Source organism: Hemicordylus capensis, chromosome 14 (assembly GCF_027244095.1).
Source record: "Hemicordylus capensis ecotype Gifberg chromosome 14, rHemCap1.1.pri, whole genome shotgun sequence".
Taxonomy (NCBI): Eukaryota; Metazoa; Chordata; class Lepidosauria; order Squamata; family Cordylidae; genus Hemicordylus; species Hemicordylus capensis.
In genome coordinates this window covers 10,786,366-10,807,941 of record NC_069670.1, presented here as the reverse complement: position 1 = coordinate 10,807,941, position 21,576 = coordinate 10,786,366, and the positions used below count along the sequence as shown (strand labels likewise).

The following is a 21,576-nucleotide window of genomic DNA, read 5'->3' as shown; positions in this document are numbered from 1 at the left end:
AGAGCCCAGCCTGGAGGGGCCCTCTTCTCCTTATTCTTTTCCAATTTAAACTGCTTTGAGAACTTTATTTGGTTGGAAAGTGGTATATGAATGAGGAATAAATGAATGAATGCACAGCTGCCTCTGTAGAACAGGGTTAGCTCCAAAAAGGGGGAGGCATTTTCCGGGAGTAACTGAATGTTTTCCAGAGTAACTTGTGTTTTTCCTTATGAGCCCCCTTTTCCTTGCTGCTGGATCATGGGCAGTGCTGGGATTCATGTGGAATTCAGGTGCCGCTGCCTCGGGAGGGATGCTGCCAGCCTGGGTTGGGCAAGGCGAAGACCACACTAGGGGGTCTGGAGCTTTAAATCCTCTCTCCGATTGGGCAAGACCTGTAAGGCCTTTAACTGGCTTTTCCCAGAAGCTTATCTGCAGCACAAACGTGGTGCAGGGGTCTGGGTGCTGCTAATATATTTCCTTTTGACAAAAGCATATCTAAATTGACCACTGTTTTGTTGTTAACCTTTGCAAATTATGTATTACCAATTTTAACACTGGATGTAGTTGAATAAAAGGCCTGCATCTCAAATACTGAGAGATTTGAGTATTAAATGGGGGGGGGGGAACGTTTCTTATTCAGTGCCTTTGGGGCTTTCCTTTGCAGTTCCGTTTCATCTGCACACACGCAGGCAAAATCCGACTGACCCAATTACTAGGAATGCTTCCCATTCCCTGGTCGGTTTCAGCAAAGGAAAGGCTTTGTTCCTTGGAAGAGGGATTCCCAGAGGTTGCTGACTACAACTCCCAGCATTCTCAGCTGCCGTGGCCTTTGGCTGGGAATGATGGGTGTTGTAGTCGACACCTTGGCATCTCTCTTACAGCCAGGGGACCGCCCAAACGAATGAATGTATGGTGGGAAATACTATTGTGGGTGGAGCCCACTTCGCCAGATGCACAAGACTCATTCACAGGACGATACTTCCAACCAAGTCTGGAGTTTCTGAACTCGTAGAGGCAAGCTGCGTGACCCAGTGGCAGGGCCCAAATGGTGCCCCCTGTGAGCATTGAGCGCAAGGCGCAAATGTGCAAAAGATGGAAGGTCTCTGGTAAGGAAGCATCGATCATTGCTTCTTTGCCCCTCACTGCTGGGGGCGGAGAGGGCTGCATAGCTCGATGGAACCTCCATGGCCCGAGGCAGCGCACCCCGATCCCCAGCTGACAGACAGCCCCCCCCCCAGGCAGCTTTGGTTGATTTTATTTTATTTTCCTGCTGCTGCACCCCTAACCCAGAGCGACAGAGTGAAACAAGCTACCAGCTTGGCTTTTTTAAACTCAAGAGGAGACGGGAACAAAAAATAAAATAAAAAGATCTAGTGGCTGTTATTTTGGCAACTTAATTTTTAAAAGGGGGGGGCGTAAAGAGTGTTTACGATTAAATTTGAGAGTCATATCAGTTCATCCAGAGTTTCATTTCTGGATGCCTATGTACATATTGGATTTGACCATCGTATTTCTGTATCATTGTATACCAGGGAGACTGACCGTAATACATATTTACATTATAGATCATGTCATCCATCTTATTTAAAAGATCATTTACCTTATGGGCAGTTCCTCAGATTAAAAAGAAACAACACCCTGGACTCTGATTATAAGAAATCTGCCAGGACGCTTGAGGTACAATTGCTGAATAGGGATTATCCTTGGTATATTATTAAGAGAGCGAGACGACGTGCAGATAGCATTCAGAGGAGATGTTTATTTCAGACCAAAGATAAGTCCATACCACGCAGGATTACATGGGGACTGAGTTATTCTTGACTAAGTAATAAAATTGAAAAAGTGGTTCTCAAATATTGGCCATTGGTTAATATCATTCCAGGTTGTGAGGAACCACTGTTGATTGGCTTCAGGAAAAATACAAGTTTCTTGGATACACTCGGAGATGCCACAGGAGAGGTAAGTTCTGTCAAGGGTGAAGGGCCATTTCAAATGTGGGACGTGTGCTGCGTGCAAGTTTTCATTGCCCACTAAAGTCTTTCCACATCCTGCTGCCTGCTGGCAATTATGTTAAGCCTTTGGAAGATTTCTCCAATTGTAATTCTGCTTATGCCATATATATTATTATGTGCCCATGTTTAAAGCTATACAGGTGAAACTCGGAAAATTAGAATATCGTGCAAAAGTCCATTAATTTCAGTAATGCAAATTAAAAGGTGAAACTGATATATGAGACAGACGCATTACATGCAAAGCGAGATAAGTCAAGCCTTAATTTGTTATAATTGTGATGATCATGGCATACAGCTCATGAAAACTCCAAATCCACAATCTCAGAAAATTAGAATAGTACATGGAACCAATAAGACAAGGATTGAAGAATAGAACAATATTGGACCTCTGAAAAGTATACAGTGTACTGTGCTTGATTGGCCAGCAAACTCGCCTGACCTGACCCCATAGAGAATCTATGGGGCATTGCCAAGAGAAGGATGAGAGACATGAGACCAAACAATGCAGAATTGCTGAAGGCCGCTAATGGAGCATCCTGGTCTTCCATAATACCTCATCAGTGCCACAGGCTGATAGCATCCATGCCACGCCGCATTGAGGCAGTAATTGCTGCAAAAGGGGCCCAACCAAGTACTGAATACATATGCATGCTTATACTTTTCAGAGGTCCGATATTGTTCTATTCTTCAATCCTTGTCTTCTTGGTTCCATGTAATATTCTAATTTTCTGAGATTGTGGATTTGAGGTTTTCATGAGCTGTACGCCATGATCATCACAATTATAGCAAATTAAAGCTTGACTTACCTCGCTTTGCATGTAATGCGTCTGTCTCATATATCAGTTTCACCTTTTAATTTGCATTACTGAAATTAATGGACTTTTGCACGATATTCTAATTTTCTGAGTTTCACCTGTATGTTGGCTGCACCATACGTCCGGTTAAAAAACGTATTTTAGAACATTACTACAGAATAAAGAATGGAGTATTAGAGGCACCACTCACAGAACATTTTTTACTAGCTGGTCATCAGCCTGATGACTTCAAATTTGTGGTGATTTCCACCTTTAGAAAAGAAAAATTTAGATACTGTAACGTTGATGCAGTAAGATGGTTAAATAGACAAGAATCGTTTTATATGCACAGATTAAATTCCCTGTCACCTTATGGTTTAAACATGTATTTAGACTTATCCTGTTTTTTGTAATTGTGGTGCCCTAATTAAGCGTGAGGAGTGCCAGATAGTGGCTGATTAGGAGGTTCAGCAGCTGAGAATGATTGAGAGTGTTAGAAACCTGGAGTAAGGCAGCTTGGTCAGTTCATCCGAGCAGGCTTGATACGACTGGGTGTCAGTTTGGGCAGCAGTTTGTGAACCGTGGCACCTTTGGGGTAATTATCTTTGATGTACACATATGCATTTCAGTAGGTTGTTAATGTTTTCTCTCATGTTTTGCAAACGTTTTCTTTTATATATGGTTTGTGTTTTGTATTTAGAAGGCCTCTGTCTAACTCCCTTGGAGAAATCTAAGGATGTTTGGATACAATCTACACTCCCTTTGAAGGAATTGAAGAAACCTTTTTGGAGGCTATTTTGAAGAACTCTATACACCAGGGAGGATGTAAAGTCTATCACGTTTGGGACATAACAATTGTTCTTTCACTTCTGAGGAAGCTTATTGGGAAACAAGGACTTATCGCGAAACCTTGTCAAGTGATTCATGTATATTCAGTGTTTTATTATAATAAATGACTTATATTAATGAAGTGATTCAAGAAGTTCCATTCATACGTATATTGGCATGGTTTCTATTTCTTGCATTGGGTGGTATTTTTTTCTTTGTTATTTTGAGTAGTACCACTCTGCCCTTATATTTTTTTTCTGTTGTAAGAGGTCTCCAGGCTCTCCCAGCAGCCCAGACAGAGTTGACAACAGATTAGCTGCTCTCAGCTTAATTCTCATTCTCAGCACAATACAGCACATTTCTCTTAACTAAATATCATTCATGCCATTGCCCAAGGAAATGTCTTCAGAAAAGCTGTGTCCCTTTTTTGCATGTCTTAGTTACAAACTTACAAAGTTACAAAGTTACAAAGTTACAAACTTACAAAGTTACAAAGTTACAAAGTTACAAAGTTACAAAGTTACAAAGTTACAAAGTTACAAAGTTACAAAGTTACAAAGTTACAAAGTTACAAAGTTACAAAGTTACAAAGTTACAAAGTTACAAAGTTACAAAGTTACAAAGTTACAAAGTTACAAACTTACAAAGTTACAAACTTACAAAGTTACAAAGTTACAAAGTTACAAACTTACAAAGTTACAAACTTAGTTACAAAGTTACAAACTTAGTTACAAAGTTACAAACTTAGTTACAAAGTTACAAACTTAGTTACAAAGTTACAAACTTAGTTACAAAGTTACAAACTTAGTTACAAAGTTACAAACTTAGTTACAAAGTTACAAACTTAGTTACAAAGTTACAAACTTAGTTACAAAGTTACAAACTTAGTTACAAAGTTACAAACTTAGTTACAAAGTTACAAACTTAGTTACAAAGTTACAAACTTAGTTACAAAGTTACAAACTTACAAAGTTACAAACTTACAAAGTTACAAACTTACAAAGTTACAAACTTACAAAGTTACAAACTTACAAAGTTACAAACTTACAAAGTTACAAACTTACAAAGTTACAAACTTACAAAGTTACAAACTTACAAAGTTACAAACTTACAAAGTTACAAACTTACAAAGTTACAAACTTACAAAGTTACAAACTTACAAAGTTACAAACTTACAAAGTTACAAACTTACAAAGTTACAAACTTACAAAGTTACAAACTTACAAAGTTACAAACTTACAAAGTTACAAACTTACAAAGTTACAAACTTACAAAGTTACAAACTTACAAAGTTACAAACTTACAAAGTTACAAACTTACAAAGTTACAAACTTACAAAGTTACAAACTTACAAAGTTACAAACTTACAAAGTTACAAACTTACAAAGTTACAAACTTACAAAGTTACAAACTTACAAAGTTACAAACTTACAAAGTTACAAACTTACAAAGTTACAAACTTACAAAGTTACAAAGTTACAAAGTTACAAAGTTACAAAGTTACAAAGTTACAAAGTTACAAACTTTCAGTGGGTGGATGGGTCAAAGGGTGGATGGTTCTAAATTGAACTTTCCAAAGGGCTCACATCCAGGTTGTTGGCTGTCACCACATCCTGTGGCAGAGAGTTCCACAAGTGGATCACGCATTGTGTGAAAAAGTACTTCTGTTCAATGGTTCCAAGGTTTGAAGGGGCAGTGGGTCAAAGTGAACTTTCCAAAGGGCTCACACTCTAAAAAGATACACAAGTTGGGTTCCTGCAACAGCCGCCACTCCCACCCCCCGAGGGATTTTGTGCTGGGGCTGGATAGGGCCCATTGCTCCCCACTTTCAAGCAAGAGAATCACCACCACTTTTAAAGATGTGTCTCTTTGTTCCATTAGCAGGGGGCTGGTGTGTGCTTGCATGGAGGCATTAGATACAGGTTGCTCCAAAGGAGAGGAGACAAGGACGACTGGAGGATGCAGCTAAGATGGGGAACCCAGCAGACCACCAATCCAACCCTCCCTCCCCCTGCAGTACTTGGCCAAAGAGCCTAGGCCAGGCATCCCCAAACTACGGCCCTCCAGATGTTGCTGAACTACAACTCCCAACATACCCAGCCACAAAAAATTGTGTCTAGGGATGCTGGGAGTTGTAGTTCAGCAACATCTGGAGGGCCGCAGTTTGGGGATGCCTGGCCTAGGACCCGGGCATGCTTCCTTGTAGGTCTCCCTGCAGAGAGAAAGCTGCTGAAGAAGGTTAGTCACAGTCTACTTCAACACAGTAGATCCAGCATTGTCTCGAGGAAATAAACTCACCCAGCATGTTAAAGATTTTTATTTTTATTATTATTCAGTTTCTATGCCGCCCTTCCCAAAATGACTGAGGGCGGTTTACACAGAGAAATAAATAAATAAGATGGATCTCTGTCCCCAAAGGGCTTACAATCTAAAACATGCAGTGTTGATGCTACAACAATGACTCAACATGGCTCTCAAAACATCCTTCTAGATATTCACCCACAATCCCGGGCCATACACATGTCAAGCTGATCCGATTTGCATTTTTTCTCAGTACATCATCTTTAACTTTTATTTCAATTTCATTTGCATCAAGAGTATTTTGTGCAATACCCACCCCGTACCTTACTGCTTCAGGGGCTCACAACATTAATATGAGACAATATAAAGTAAACCAATAAAATACAAGTTAAGACTAAGCTAGAACCACTTTTTAAAGTTACAAAGCTTTCAGAGTTGTAAGAGTTAAGTTTAAAAATAATTAGAAAAACCTAACAGATATAAGCAGCAGATAAACCAATTTTTCCCACTCACTGATGTATCAGAAGCCAAAATGCCCTTCAAGGAATTGACACTTTGTGGATCTTAGTGCTAAACAATACACAAATGCAGTTTGTTTCCGATCCAATGGCACTTGGGCAAACCAGCAAGCTCAAGATATTTGTACAAAGCAAAGCTCGAAAAACTCAAGCCAATCAGTTATCAAACACACACACACACAAACGTGCATGTTACCTGACCAAGAAGTTTCCAGGACAGACACACACAGGCTATTGTTAACAACTGCACAAGAGTGTTATTGGCTACAAAGCCTTCCTGACACACAGTCCTGTTCCGGCATGAATGGAGCTGTTCGGGGCATAAGGAGGAGGCCTGTCCCCCTCCTCGCCCCCCCAAGCTCTGCCTCTTCACTCCACGGTCACAGTGTTGGTCTCTGCAGACACAGCCCGGGGAGTGTGTGTGTGTATCTTAGGAGGGTGCAATTCCAGCTTCTGAGAGTCGAGGTTTCCTGACAGATTTCCGGCCCCCTCCGGACGTAGTGCAGCTTGGCTTCCTCCGCGTTCCTGGCCTCTCTTGCTCCCTTGAAGTCTGTTGGGGGAAGAGCAAAGCAGGTCATCTATTTTGAAGTGTGGGTGCAAGCGTGGTATAGTGGTTAGTGTGCTGGACTAGGACTGGGGAGACCCGAGTTCAAATCCCCATTCAGCCAGGAGACTAGCTGGGTGACTCTGGGCCAGTCATTTCTCTCTCAGCCCAACCTACTTCACAGGGTTGTTGTGAGGAGAAACTTAAGTATGTAGTACACCACTCTGAGCTCCTTGGAGGAAGAGCGGGATATAAATTAAATTAAATTAAATTATAAAATAATAAAATAAAATGGCAACTTGAAGAAAGAAACAGAGGGTTTAATACTGGCTGCACAAGAACAGGCACTAAGAACCAATGCAATAAGAGCCAAAGTAGAAAAATCAACTACAAACAGCAAGTGCTGCCTTTGTAAAGAAGCAGATGAAACCGTGGACCACCTGATCAGCTGTTGTAAGAAGATACAGCAGGCCATCCATTTAACCACATCCCTTCACCCCCACAACCCCAGCCAGACTAGGCTGCAGCTTATCAGGAGGGGTATGTTAAGTCTGAAGAGCCATGGGAACCCAAAAGGAGTTCGCATGCATACCTAGTGGCACTGCTCTTTGCAAAGTGACTAGGAGAAAGCATTAAGGCATTTTTGAGAGGCCTCCTGCTCCGTTTAACAGAAGAGTTGCAGGCTTAGAAGTGCGAGGCTGGCCCCACAAGCGAGTGGCTTCGGCCCCCTGGGACCCTGCCCTTGTTTGCCAACGGCCTCACCTTCTCTTTGTCCATCACCACGTCGACCACCTCTCCGTAGGCCTGGAAGTAGTCGCTCCGCTCCGAGGCCGGCGTGCCCTTGCGGAAGCCCCTGACAAAGACACTGCGTTGCTCCTGGGCTGGGCGGGCGGTGCGGAGGTGCTCCAGGCGCTGGTGTTTCTTCCCACGCAGGTGGTCCTCCAGGCTGGGCTCTGCAGCATGAAAGAGAAGCCTTTCAGGGACAGCCCAGGAGGGAAGGGAGACACACACTGCGCGGACAGCCTGCCCCGTTCCCGGAACCCAGGCCAGGGCGCGTCTTGCCAGAAGGCGTTTGAGGTCCCACTGGGGGCGTTTCTGAGGCCAGGGCAATAGCAAATGGAGAAGGGGACAGAAGGGAAGGAGCAGGGTTGTCCCTCATGGCGACCCGTTTTCAAGAGAGCCCAAGAGTTCCATTTATATATTCAGAAGGAAATTAAGGAAGCCAAGGAACATAGGAAACTGCCATATACTGAGTCAGACCACTGGTCCATCTAGCTCAGGATTGTCTACCCAGACTGGCAGCGGCTTCTCCAGGGTTGCAGGCAGGAATCTCTCTCGGCCCTTTCTTGGAGATGCTGCCAGGGAGGGAACTGGGAACCTTCTGCTCTTCCCAGAGCGGCTCCATCCCCTGAGGGGAAGATCTTACAGTGCTCACACACTTCTAGTCTCCCATTCAGATGCAAGCAGGGCAGACCCTGCTTAGCTATGGGGCCCAATCATGCTTGCTACCATAAGACCAGCTCTCCTCTCCAAGGAATTATTAAAATGTGCAGTGCAGTAGTTAGAGTGCCGGACTAGGACTGGGGAGACCCGAGTTCAAAATCTCCATTCAGCCATAAAACTAGCTGGGTGACCCTGGGCCAGACACTTCTCTCTCAGCCTAACCTACTTCACAGGGTTGTTGTGAGAAAGAAACCCAAGTATGGAGTACACCGCTCTGGGGCTCCTTGGAGGAAGAGCGGAATACAATACTAAATAATACAAATACTACTACTAATAATAATAAGGTGGGAGCTCATACGCATTAGGAACATACATAGGAAGCTGCCTCCTACCGAGTTGGACCCTCGGCCCATCTAGCTCAGTCTGGCCTCCCTGACTGGCAGCAGCTCTCCAGGGCCTCTGGCTCAGGCGTCTCTCCCAGCCTGCCTGCCTGCCTGCCCGGGAGATGCTGCTGGGGAGGGAACCGGGGACCACCTTCGGCCTGCCCAGCAGGGGCTCCTCCTCGGAGCTGCAGCCCTTTCCCCGCAGGGGGAATCTCGGGCAGCCCCCCAGGGTGTCTCCCCACCAGAGGGCAGAGCAAGGCGGACCCTACTCAGCAGAGGGAACAAGCCCGGCTTGCTGCCACCTGCAAGGAGCCCTGCTGGGCCAGACCCCCAGGCAGCCTGCCCTCCTGCCCCCAAAGCAGCAGCAGCAGCCGCCAGACCCCCAGGGGCCACCTTCCTGAAAGACCCAGAGAGAGAGAGAGAGAGAAAGCGAGGGGGGCAAGAGTGCCTCAGGACGTGTGCAGAGCGCCTTCCCCCCACCCCGAGAGGCTGCAGTCGCTCCAGCCTGCTGCATGCAGCCCCCCCAGCCCCCACTCACTAAGCAGGTCAAAGCCACGCTCCTCCTCTAACACGTGATGCGCGAGGCGCCATTTGCTTTTGACCCATAGAGGTGACGGTCGCCTGGCTTGTGGCAATCATTTCGGGTGAGGAAGGGACTCCTAATGGGATCTCGAGGCTCCCGCTTTTGTCCGGAAGTGTAGGGAAGTCTGTGTTCTAGTTGCACACCCTTATCTCTTTGGCCCATGTTCGGCTTTTTGCCGCAAGTGTATTGATGTATATGTTCTAGCTGCATACCCCCATCTCTTTTTCCTATATTCGGCTTTTTGCCGGAAGTGTATTGATATTTGTGTATTGATATTTATCCTACTTAGGCCAAAGAGATAAGGGTGTGCAGCTAGAACATACTCATCAATACACTTCCAGCAAAAAGCCGAACATAGGCTAAAGAGATAGGGATATGCAGCTAGAACATATACATCGATATACTTCCGTTAAAAAGCCAAACAGGGGCCAAAGAGATAGGGGTGAGATGATAGAACACACAAATCAATACACTTCTGGCAAAAAGCCAAATATAGGCTAAAGAGATAGGGATGTGCAGCTAGAACACACACATCAATACACTTCCAGCAAAAAGCCGAACATAGGCCAAAGGGGGTGTGCATAGGGGTGTGCAGCTAGAACACATGCATTGCTACACTTCCGGCAAAAAGCCGAATACAGGCCAAAGAAATAGGGTTGTGCGGTGGGAGGGGGGGGAAGGCTGCGTCAGGGAGCAAGGAGCGGCTGCCAGACAAACAGGAAGCACCTTCCACAGCACCCAGGCCGGCCAGGGAGACACCACCCCAGCGGCAGGCAGCCTCACCTGTCAGGGGCACAGACAGCCCTCCCACCTCACCCCACAAGCCTGGGCTCCTCCCTCCAAGCAAGCCCTGGGGGCAGGTGGAGGGGTTCCCTCCGTGTGTGCGCGCACACACACACACAAACACACACACACATCCCCCCACCCCCAAATTACTGCCAGCACTCAGCAAGGGGGGTGGTCCAACCCAGGCTGGCAGCATCCCTCCCGAGGCAGCGGCACCTGAATTCCACGTGAATCCCAGCACTGCCCATGATCCGGCAGCAAAGAAAGTGGGGTGTGTAAGGAAGGACACAAGTTACTCTGGAAACCATTCAGTTACTCCCAAGAAATGCCTCCCACGTTTGGAGCTAACCCTGTTCTACAGAGGCAGCTGTGAATGCCTTCATTTATTCCTCATTCATATACCACTTTCCAACCAAATAAAGTTCTCAAAGCAGTTTAAATTGGAAAAGAATAAGGAGAAGAGGGTTTCCTAGCCCCAAAGGGCTTGCAGTCTAACAAATTAAAGGAGTTAGAAGGGAAATATACAAGATTCCATACAATATTCAAGGGCTTCACTTTAACGATGTGGCTACGTTTTGAATAAGCTGTACAGTTCTGGTTGATCCGAGGATTGTGAGCAGGAACAACCAGATTAACAAGGGCCTCTGTTTCTGGGAAGCTCATCCAGAAAGGCCGGATTTCTCCAGAGGACCTCAGCCTGTCACAGATGCATGCAGAGAAACACTCTGGAATACTTTTCATATTCTAACACTAAGAACGAAACTCTCATTTAATGCTCTCAACACTCCAAAATGCCGGACTCCTCTTCACCTTCTGCTCGTGGGCTCCATCTGGTCAGCTGTGGGCGACGGACCTTTGGGATGTCCACCCGCCCTGGTGCTATACTGATTAGCTGCCTTAGCTAAAAAGAACCTCCTTCTCCAGCAGCAGTCTGCTGCAAAATGCCAGACCATACTAGAGGGACATAAAACGGGGAGGAGGAGGAGGAGGTTACTTCTGCATCCTACCTGCAGGCTTTGTAGAAAGTGGGTGGTGAAGCTGATGGGCCTTTGCTCTCATCCAGAAGGGCTCTTTTTCGGTTCTTCGGTTACGCCATCAATCCTCTCTTTTCTTCTGCCTGGGACAAAAGAGCGGGAAGCATAGAATGGTTAGAGTTGGAAGGGGTCCCTGGAGGTCTTCTAGCCCACTCCTGGCTCAGCGACCCTCCCCAGCTGCGAATCGCCCAAGCAGCTGCTAGCTTACTGATAGTGCAACCAAGATTGCTAATGCGGTGTCCAACTTTGCCCCATGGAAGCATCTGCCCTTTGCATTTATGGGAGGGGGGGCCTCAGGGGTGCTACGAGAGAGGAGCTCGACATGACCTTTGCATTTATGGGAGGGGGGGCCTCAGGGGTGCTACGAGAGAGGAGCTCGACACGACAAGAAAGGGACACATTGACCAAGAAAGGGACAGATCTCTGCCCTGATGAGCATACAATCTAAGCAGAAAGGGAGTTTTACCATTAATGACGTCAACATAAGAGCAGCCTTGCTGGGACACTACTGGGAAGCCCTCAAGCAGGGCGGAAAGCCAGCAGCCCCACCTGCTGTGTATTCCACAATGCAACTATATCTACCAGATATTCCTGGTAGACTTCCCCTGAATGCAGAGGTTCTATTTATGGCTGGTAGCCATGGATAAGTCTCTCCTCCTCTCTGAATTTGCCTGATCCCCTTTAGAGTCCTTTAAATGAATGGCCGATCTCAGTAGCTTGTGGCAGTAAGTTCCCTAGTTTAATTATACCAACAACAAAAGTAGTAAGCAGCAGGAAATGCAGTGGCTTTAGGAATGGTAGTGGGCATTTAGCCGGTGTGTCAAAAGGGTGCCCTCGGGTGGCCACTTGCAGCACTGCAGTGAGGTGAGGCTGGGCTCTATGTATGGCAATGGGCAATGCATTTTGCTGGTGTGTCAAAAGGGTGCCCTCCGGTGGCCACTTTGTGCATTGCCAAAGAACCCAGGCCTCCGCCTCTCAGGGGCCGTGACTCGTGGCCCTGACACACACACCCCACGTCTGATGGCTGGCACAGGGGGGCATGGTTTGGCTCCTGAACGGGGCTGCACATCCCCGTCCAGGAGTTAAATGCCCAGCGATGCATCCTAAGGGCAGCTAGAGCCGCTACTGGCCGTGCTGCAAACGCAGCGCTGGCCTCGATCTAACTCCTGAATGTGGCCACTTGGCCCCATTTGGGAGCTAGACCACACACCCCATAAAGCCAAGCCTCAGCTCATGGCAGTACACAAAAAGGCCACCGGAGGGCACCCTTTTGCCACACCAGCAAAATGCTAAACGCCAATTACCATTCCTAGAGCCAAGCCTCAGCTAGCTGCAATTCACATGGTGACCACCAGATGGCACCCTTTCCCTACACACTAAAAGACACTGTCCATTGCCACACATAGAGCCATGCCTGAACTCACTGCAGTGCACAAAGTGGCCACCGGAGGACACCCTTCTGCTGCACCCATAAAATGCATTGCCCCTTGCCATTCCTAGAGCCAGCCTAGCCTAACCTCGCTGCTGGGTACAATCTGGCCACACCAGCAAAATGCATTGCCCGTTGCCATACCCTTAGGCCTATATACACACAGTACTCTTTGTAGAGAGACAGGCTCAAGTGTCTAGATCCAGACACACTCCTAGAGAGACTGTCGTGGGCTTCCGTTATGGAGATTTTAAATACATTTCATGTGTTCTGGAGCAACGTCTACATGAGTCAAACACACACTCACTCACTCATATAGAGACTTGACACTTGTGTCCTCCTAATACTTATTAATAGAAGCCCAGCTAGAACATATACCCCAAAGGAGGAAAGGTACCACCAAGTCCATTCTGGGGGGGGGGAACTGGAGCTAGGGTGCAGACCGTGGCTGCCTCCTTTCCCCCAGCCTTGGCAGGGGCCGCCTCTTCTTAGGCAGGCTTGGGACTTAGGGCAGGAGCCCCGCCCAGGGAATGCCCCTTCTGGCTGCACCCCACCCGGCTCCTGGCGTGGCAGGCTCCGCCTCCGGGAGGCAGGGGGATCGGGAGGCTGATGGATCCCGGCCCAGGCAGCAGTGCTCCCTGGTCCCTGCACGGGCTGGCAGCGTCCCTCCAACCAGGCGAGCAGATGCCCGCTCAGTGGCCCAGAAGATGAAGATGCTTCCCCTGGCCAGCAGGCAGGGTTCTCCAACAGGTTGGAACTGGGTGGGGGCGCGTTCCTTTGGCCATTCGATTCACCCCAGTAGCCAAGCTGGCCTGAGGGGGGGGCTTGGCTATAAGAGATGCGAGGTAATTAGGTAATTTTGGAGGCTGGTCCTAAAGGCCTTTGGAGCCCCCCCCCCCCGCAAATTAAGCATCCTAATGCTTTGGCTGGGCGACCACCCCACCCCAGACAGACTAAAGAAGATTGGGGGGGGCAGGGGCTGTGGAAGCCTCCAGGGGTACGAGTGCCTCTGGATGCGAGCCAGAGGAACAGGCTGCTACTGGGATGGACCCCCCCCCGCTGCGCACGCGCATGACACAAGGAAAGCGATTAACTGCATGGAAGGATTTCCACCAGACCTGCAAACCTCCTCCTGAAATGCAGAGATTCCGTTTCAGGGACTGTGAAGAGGCCATCCTTTTCTAGGCCAGAGCAGAGAGAAACCAAGTGGTTTCCTCTCCACTTTCTAAGTGGATGTTCCACAGGTCACGGCAGCTGCTGGAGCACCCTCCCAAGCACCGTCCCTCACTGTCCACAGCCACAGCTTGTGTCTGCAGAGAGAAATGCCGTACGCGGACAGATTCTTCCCACGATGTGGAAGGCTGTGGCGCCCCAGCACTCCCATCCCGGGCAGCATCTGTGCACAGAGACAGCCTTTGTCCCCCAGGCACACCTGCTGTAACGGTGGACAGGAGTTCCGCTTCCCCCAAGAGCGGCTGGCTCTTCTCCTCCTCTGCTCCCCATCCTTCACCAGTCTTGCACGACTTCAAGGCCAACAACATTGTACTTACTTTTCTCCCTGGCCTTTTGTTGAAGGAGGCTGCACAGCCTACAGAGATCCTTTTCCAGTGTCATCCTCACAACAGCCCTGTGAAGTAGGCTGGTTCCAAAACCCCTCTTGTTGCAAGAGAACTCCCATCCTTTTGGCATCACCTCAGGGCAAGTGTCCTCTCCTTTAACCTCTTCTCCTCCACTCAGTCGATGGCAGTGCAGTCCACAAGCCCCCTGGAAAGCATAATTCAAAGAGAATAAGTTTGTTCCCCCAGCTGCCAATTTCCAGTGCCCAGTACCTGGAACAGAGAACCGATTAGAACAGGATTCGCTGCTGGCTGATTCTTCTTCCTCTAGGCTGCTTTTTAAAAAACCAAACCAAAAATAAAAATAAAAAAAGACCACCAGCTCTCTTTCCTTTGAAAGGGGTGGCTTGAACCAGTCCTCCTGCCAAAAATCCCCCCCCCACTGGGAGCTGCTGTGCCCACCCCCCAAAGAAGCCCCTCAGAAGTCTGGCTAAATGCTCCCCAGGCTTGGCTGAAAGGGAGCTTGCTGACTCAGAATCAGGAGGAGGGAGGTCAGCCATCCTCCTGGCAGAGAAGAGGCAACAATACCCCCCAGGCCCCTGAGTTCACCCCGGGCTTTCAAGCTGAGGCAGCCTGCTGGAGAGAGATCCCTTTCCAAGCACACTAGAACAAGCCAGCCGGCTATACAGGAGTCAGGACAGAGCAGACAGAAACATGGGTGCCACCGTTTATGACTCGGCTATGGGGGGAGCATGAAAGACAGAGCAGGCCGGGGTGAGGGTTCCAAGCGGCTTCACGTAGCAGCCTCCTCTTGAACCCAAGAGGAATTCAACTGGAGTGGGAACACACTGAGGCTTCCGCGGGCGCCAAAAGTCACAGAAGCCCCAAACACAGGAAGCTGCCATATACTGAGTCAGATCATTGATCTCTCTGGCTCAGTATGGTCTTCACAGACTGGCAGAGGCTTCTCCAAAGGTGGCTGGCAGGAGTCTCTCTCTCTCAGCCCCATCTTGGAGATGCCGCCAGGGAGGGAACCTGAAACCTTCTGCTCTTCCCAGAGCGGCTCCATCCCCTGAGGGGGAGATCTTCCAGGGCTCGCACATGTAGTCTCCCATTCAAATGCAAACCAGGGCAGACCCTGCTTAGCAAAGGCAACAATTCATGCTGGCTGCCACAAGTCCCCTCCCTGGCAGCATCTCCAAGGGAGGGGTGAGAGAGACTCCTGCCTGCAACCTTGGAGAAGCCGCTGCCAGTCTGTGTAGGCAATCCTGAGCTAGAGAGACCAGTGGTCTGACTCAGTGTATGGCAGCTTCCTAGGTTCCTATGACAAGACTGCTGTCAGCCACAAAGGGTGGTAGAGACTCCTTGCAATACAGACGGGGCAGGGCTACAGTGATGTAACAAGCTGTTGGGATCGAGAGAGGAGCCCACCGGGAAAGCAGAGGGCTCTGCATCTCGGCTGGCCGAGACCCTGGAGTGGGGGACCAGGGCCGCCTCCCTGCCCATCACTGCAGCAGCAGCAGCAGCAGCAGCCGGCATGCCCAGGAGGAAGGCAAGGCCCCGTCGGGTGAAGAGAGACGGCGCAGCCCCCCTTGTGCCCCACCCTGGTTGGGAAGGGGTGGAAAAGGAGGGCTGGGCTGCAGCGAAGGTCCACATGAGTCCTGACTGCCTTCCAGTCTGCCAGGCGGCAGAAGAGCTGCTGGATCTCCAAAGCTGGGCGCTGAAGAAGGGAAAGGGCTGGATCCACATCCGTCCATCTGTGGGGCGGCTTTCCTACACTGAGCTGGCTTCCAAGGGAGGGGGCGAACTGGTGTGTCTGCCATGTGGGGCTGACGTGATCTGCGGCTGCTGGGCCAAGGAAAAGAGCCCCCCCCGCCCCCGCCCCCCGTTTGCCTGCCCCGAACAAGGGGCTCCCTTCACTTGCTTCAGGTAAGAAGCAGCCCAGAGGAAGCCAGCCGCCTCTGCGGGGCACAGCCCCTGGGAAGAATGTGGGGAATGTTCCCACTTCCCAGACTGCCCCACCCCTGTGCCATGAACAGCCGGTCTCTTTCCCTTCCCAACCGGCCAGTCCTTGCTTGGCTGCACAGGGAGACGGGCAGAGCTGGAGCCTGAACGAGCCAGCAGGGCCCCACCTGCTGCTGGAGAGGCTGCGGAAAGTGGGTCCTCCCGGGCAGGAGAGAGGGAGCTCTCCGTCCGCGGCTGGGGCTGGGCCGGGCCTTGGCCAGGGGCAGCAGCGCCAGCGCAGAAGGGGGCTGGGTGTTTCGGGCACGCTGGTCGGGGCAGGGCCCAGCCAACCCTGGCTCCTTGGGGCAGGAGGGGGCAGCTGGATGGGGGAGCATCAGGGGGGGCTTCATGGGGGCCGGGCTGAGTAGGAAGCAGCCTCCCTAGACAGACAATTCGGTAGGGCAGGTGCCAGTGGCCGCCTGGGGGGGGGCGTTGACCAAGGGGGGCATCCAGCCAAGCACACCGCTGGAGCTCAAAACGGAAGAGGGTCTTGCTCCCGAGCGGTTGATTCTGCCCACGGCCAGAAGCCAGCGCCTGCCTAAAGGCCCTTCCGGCCGATGGCGCGACGAATGGCGTTGCCCAGATTCTGCGAGGAGCCGTGCACACAGGGGTCTGTACACACATACCGGCACCTGCGGCAAGTGGCTGTCCCGAGTGAACTGGGGCCCTCCAGGGCAGTGGGGTGCCACTGCCCCACAGCCTGCAGGACGTGCACGGAAGATCTGGGGCGGATCCTGATGTGCAGAGCAACACCATGCATGTGCCAGGCCCTGGCGGGGGGTGGGGTGGGGGGTCTATGCATGGGACCTCGCCTGCAAGCAGCCTGCCTGCTGCAACACCCGGGTCTCAACCTCACACAGCCCAGCACCAAGCCGGTTTCACAGGCTGCAAAGCCCAAAGAGATCAATAGCACCTGGCACTAAACCAGACAACTGCTATCACTGGGTGTGTGTGTGTGTGGGTTTGCTCATGTAAGCCTCCTCTCAGTCCGTACTTGAATTCTCAAGGAACAAAGGCATTCTCTCTGTATACAAGCCCACCTTTCCTGCCAAGAGCTCGGGGGTGTCTGCGTGGGTGTCCCGCTCCCCTGTTCATCCCCACAACAACCCTGCAAGGTAAGTGAGGCTTAGAGCTGGTGGCTGGTCCAGGGTCACCCGGCGAGTTTCTGAGCCAAGAGCCCAGCTGCGGCTGAGCAGACCCTCACTCCTGCTTTGCTTTTGATTCACGGGCTCTCAGCTCCCAGAGATGGCTAGGATGCATCTCCTCCTGCCCTGTCTTGGCTGAGAGACCAAGACAGGGTGAGAACCGGCCCGCAGATGATCCTGGATGCTCTCGAGCAGGGGTTCTCAACGTTGGGTCTCCAGATGTTCTTGGACTCCCATAATCCCCTGCCCCAGTGGCCTTTGGTTGGGGATTTGGGGAGTTGAAGTCCAATAACATCTGGGGACCCAACGTGGAGAATCCCTGCTCTAGAGCACATCCCTAACCATTTGGCCAGGGGTGTGGCAAAGACGCCTTTGCTGGGGTGTGTCCTCCACGTCATGGCACACGTGTTTTGGATCCACAGCTAGGCTGTCTGCACTGGTTTGCAGGATTGTGGTCTTCCGGGGCACATGTCTGAGAGCGTGCAAAACCCCGGTGACGAATAGCCTCGTGCTGTGAGGCCTAGACTGTCTGTGTGCAAATACTGCCACCCCCCCACCCCTGCTCCCCCCAAAGCCCATAAACACTCCCTACCCGGCACCGCCCTCCAGGGCTCAGGGGAAACAGAACTCAAGCCAAGTGTGTAAACGGAAGGAAGGGCAAGAAAAACCCATCGGATTCATTTCTGTCTCTGGCTTCAGGAAAAGCAGAAATGGTGGGGCGGGCGGGGGGGGGGGGAGAAATGCATCTGGGAAAGCATAAACAGACAAGGATTGAGCAGAGGCCTGGCTCACGCTTCAGTCTCACTAGACACAAGCAGAGTTGCCGCTCCTCCAGGGAGCAGCATTGGTCTCCAGCCGCCTCTCCAAAGCAAGCCTGCAGACGTGGACCCTTGGATTTGGGGGGAAACATCTCCAGGAGTGGTCAGGGCTGGCAAGCCGAGCCCTAGGAGGGATGAACAGTTATTAACTAGGTACTCATACCTGGGTGGCATTCAGAGTTTCAAAACACTCACCTCTGCTCCAAGGCATTTCCCTGACTGCTTCCAAGAGAAAGAGAAAGAGAGTGAGATTGAGCCCAGGTGCAGCTAGTGAGCTGAGAGTCAAACTCCGCCTACTGGAAAATAAGGACTGATCCTGCTAAGAGAAGAACCATTGGGGATAGGAAAGCACCCTATGGAACTCACGCCACTTGGAATATGGCTAGCGCCTCCCTGTTGGTTTGCTGCAGCAGCTAACAATCTTTTTATTCCAACAGGTTTTCCCCCCCACACCCTGCACCCAATCCCTCTGCAAGCTCTGCTGCTCATGGTTCTGATTTAAGTCTTGGCTGCTCCTGTGTTTGTGTTTGTAAATTAATGCTGTGTTTGTATCTGTTTACATTCTCATTGTTTGAAATCTTTACATTATTAGTCACTGCCGAGACTTCTGAGAAAGGTGGGCTACAAAACTTCAACACAAAATAAGCATGCAGTTGTTGTTGTTGTTTTTTAGGGGCTGGGGCTGGAGCTCGGGGTGGACCATCGGCTTTGCCTGCAGGAGGTCCCAGGCTCAGGCCCTGGCTGGCAGCAGCCTCTCCAGGGAGGGCTGGGAGAAGAGACTCCTGCCTGAATCCTTGGAGAGCTGCTGCCAGCCAGTGCAGACAGTTACTGAGCCAGGTGGAGCAAGCGTCTGACTTGGTGTGAGGACCCCACGGTCCTGTTTGGACTGGGCAGGGCAGAGGGTGGACTCAGCCAGAGCTGCCCTCCCCTCCCCGGGGGGGGGGGTTCCAAGGAGAGGCAGAAGCTTGTTGATTCTCCCCGCGTTTGCCCAGAGCAGAGGGGCAGGGTCCAGCGTGTGCGTCACCTCCGCTGCCAGGGAGGAGAAGGGCCTGCTGTGTGTGTCTGAGCAGGCGCCAGGCTCGGTGGGTCAGAGCTGGGGGCAGCAAGGATGGGGCCAAGGCCGACGCTGAGGCTGCCTGCAGCACGTTCTGGGGACTCGCCCAGCCCAGCCCGAGACGATCACAGCCTGACCCAGAGAGGCAAGCCGGGCTTGAAGCAGCAGGAGCAAGCGGTGCAGTCCTTGCCCGGGAGGGACTCTGGGTGCATGCGCTGGGGGGGGGGCTTTCTTCTTGTACAGGGAAGCCAGGCTGGGCCCTGCAGCCAGAGGCCCCCCACCAGGACCTTCCCCCGCAGCCTCAGGGGCCTGCTCTGGCACCTGAAGGGGCAGGCAGGCAGAGGGAGGAGGAGGAGGAGGAGGAGGAGGCAAGCCCAGCCCAGCTGGGGGAGCAGGCGAGGGAGGGGGGGCTCTTGTCTGGGTTGGGGCCCTTATGCTAGCAGCTGCCTGGCTTGAGGGGGCCAGCAAGGAGTCCCCCCTGTCCTGAACTGCTCTCCGCGGGTGCCCAGCTCGGGTCTGAGCCCCTGCTTGCTCCCCCCCCCTCCCCAGCAGAACCACAGGGGAGGGGGGCCCAGTCCTCTGCCCTGCTCTGGAGGCCGGGGTGGGGGAGGTGCTCTCAGGACCCTGGGGGCAATGGGGGGGGGAGTCTGGAGTGACTCTGCCATGGGGTCTAGGTGGGCTCTCTGAAAGCTCGGGCCCCCTGCGAAGAGAGAGGCAAGGGCCAGCTGCCTCTCCAGGGCTGTGGGGGCCTCCCTCAATGGGATTTGGGTGGGTGAGAGAATGAACCCCTGCCACCCCCCCCGCCGGTCAGCAGGGCTCTGGAGCCTCCTCCCCAAGGGTGACTGGAGCCAGGCAGGGGGGGGGATTCCCCCATGGCTTTTCACAACAGTGAGCCATTGAAATCACCAAGATTGCCTTCAAAGGCCACCTGGGGATGGGTCATGCCGGTTCCTGGGCAGCTGGAAACCTCAGAGGAGTGGAGGGTGGGGGTGAGGGAGGTCGTCATGGGAGGAAGACACACACACACACCCACCCACACACACCCCGCTTGAGTGTCCCAGAGGGGGAAGCAAGGCTAGATGACTGGCCCAAGAGGAAATGTGCTCTGCACATGCATGCCAACCACTTCCTACTGGAAGCAGGGGGGCAGGGGGGCAGGCACACCGTCACCCTTCCTGCTTGACTGTCTCACCCCCCCCCCCCGCAAGCTCAGGTCACCGAGTGCATTTCCGATAAGGGTGTGAGGAAACCTCAGCTAGCCAGGCCTTTGAGGTGCTGAGTTGCTTTATTTTATTTATTTTTAAAAATCTGCATAACCTGTTTCCATTTCAAGGTATTTCTACTGCAAACAGGATTTTTACAAGATTTGGTCAGTTCATTGCCTTTTTGTTAGGATAAGGATCGTTGCGGGGGGCGGGGGGGAGGCGAAGGGGCCTTCGAAGTGTGCGGAGGCTTGGGAGCTCAGTGTGGCATGATCAGCCCTGGTTGCTGTGTGGCGTGGTGTTGTGTTGCATCCAAAATGCTTGAGGAAAGGGGAGCGTTGGCGGCCGTTTTCAGACAGAAGCTGGACACTGCTGCATGTCGAAGGAGGCCGGACTCGAATTCCTCCAGGGTCCCGTCCGACTCTAACTAGTCTAGCGGGCTCTAGCCTGGGAAGATTCTTCCCCATCTGCTTTTTAGGCGGGCAGGCATCCCAGGGAGACTCAGAGGGCCCCACCTTCTCACCCCCACGTCCCCCCCCCAAGCCCATGGGCACATGTTGTCCCCGCTAGAGCAAGAGGGGGCCACTCCCAGCCCAGACATCCCTGCCCTTTTCCCAAGCACACATCTGGAAGACATCCGCCCCACAGCGTGTGAGCCCTGCCAGGGACAGCCGCCAAGCGGAACTCTGGTCCCAGAGCCCGTGGGGGCCAGAGAAGAGCCCACCCTGCTCCGATCACTGGGGGAGGAATCACGCCACGCTGGGTAATGACAATTCAAGATTGTATTCCACGGATTCCTCCAACAACAGTCAAGGAGCCCTTTCCGAGTGGGAGCCGGAGATCTGCCTATAAACAGCCCTGGCTTGCTAGCATCAAGTGCATATTTTGTCCCAGCTTCAGCCAAGACAGGAGGAGGGCTGGAGCGTTTCACACAGAGTCCCGGTGGCCCTCGGTCAGATTTTGGCCTAGAACCCTCCCCACTCCGAGGGCAAGGGCCGCCTACCCCCAGGACCAGCTGCCGGGGCGCAGCCGCAGGAGAGGGGGGTGGCCCTGCCTGCTATCAACGCCACCCATCTCCCCACCACCGTTTCTTCCAAGGAGGACAATGAGGCTACTTCTCGCAATTGCCAGACATTTCTGACTTGCCTCTCCGTTCCTGCCAC

The 21,576-nt window shown here is 51.6% G+C and overlaps 1 protein-coding gene across 1 annotated transcript; it reads right to left on the bottom strand.

Moving 5' to 3' along the window:
- Positions 1-5,914: 5,914 nt before the first annotated feature.
- On the bottom strand, positions 5,915-18,822 carry LOC128337686 (speckle targeted PIP5K1A-regulated poly(A) polymerase-like). Its single transcript, XM_053278951.1, has 5 exons — positions 18,353-18,822; positions 14,185-14,398; positions 11,179-11,288; positions 7,739-7,929; positions 5,915-6,982 (listed from the first exon to the last, which is right to left on the bottom strand). Exons 3-5 carry the CDS (start codon positions 11,228-11,230, stop codon positions 6,863-6,865), a joined length of 363 nt encoding a protein of 120 aa, XP_053134926.1. The 5' UTR covers positions 11,231-11,288; positions 14,185-14,398; positions 18,353-18,822; the 3' UTR covers positions 5,915-6,862.
- Between the last annotated feature and the right edge of the window lie 2,754 nt (positions 18,823-21,576).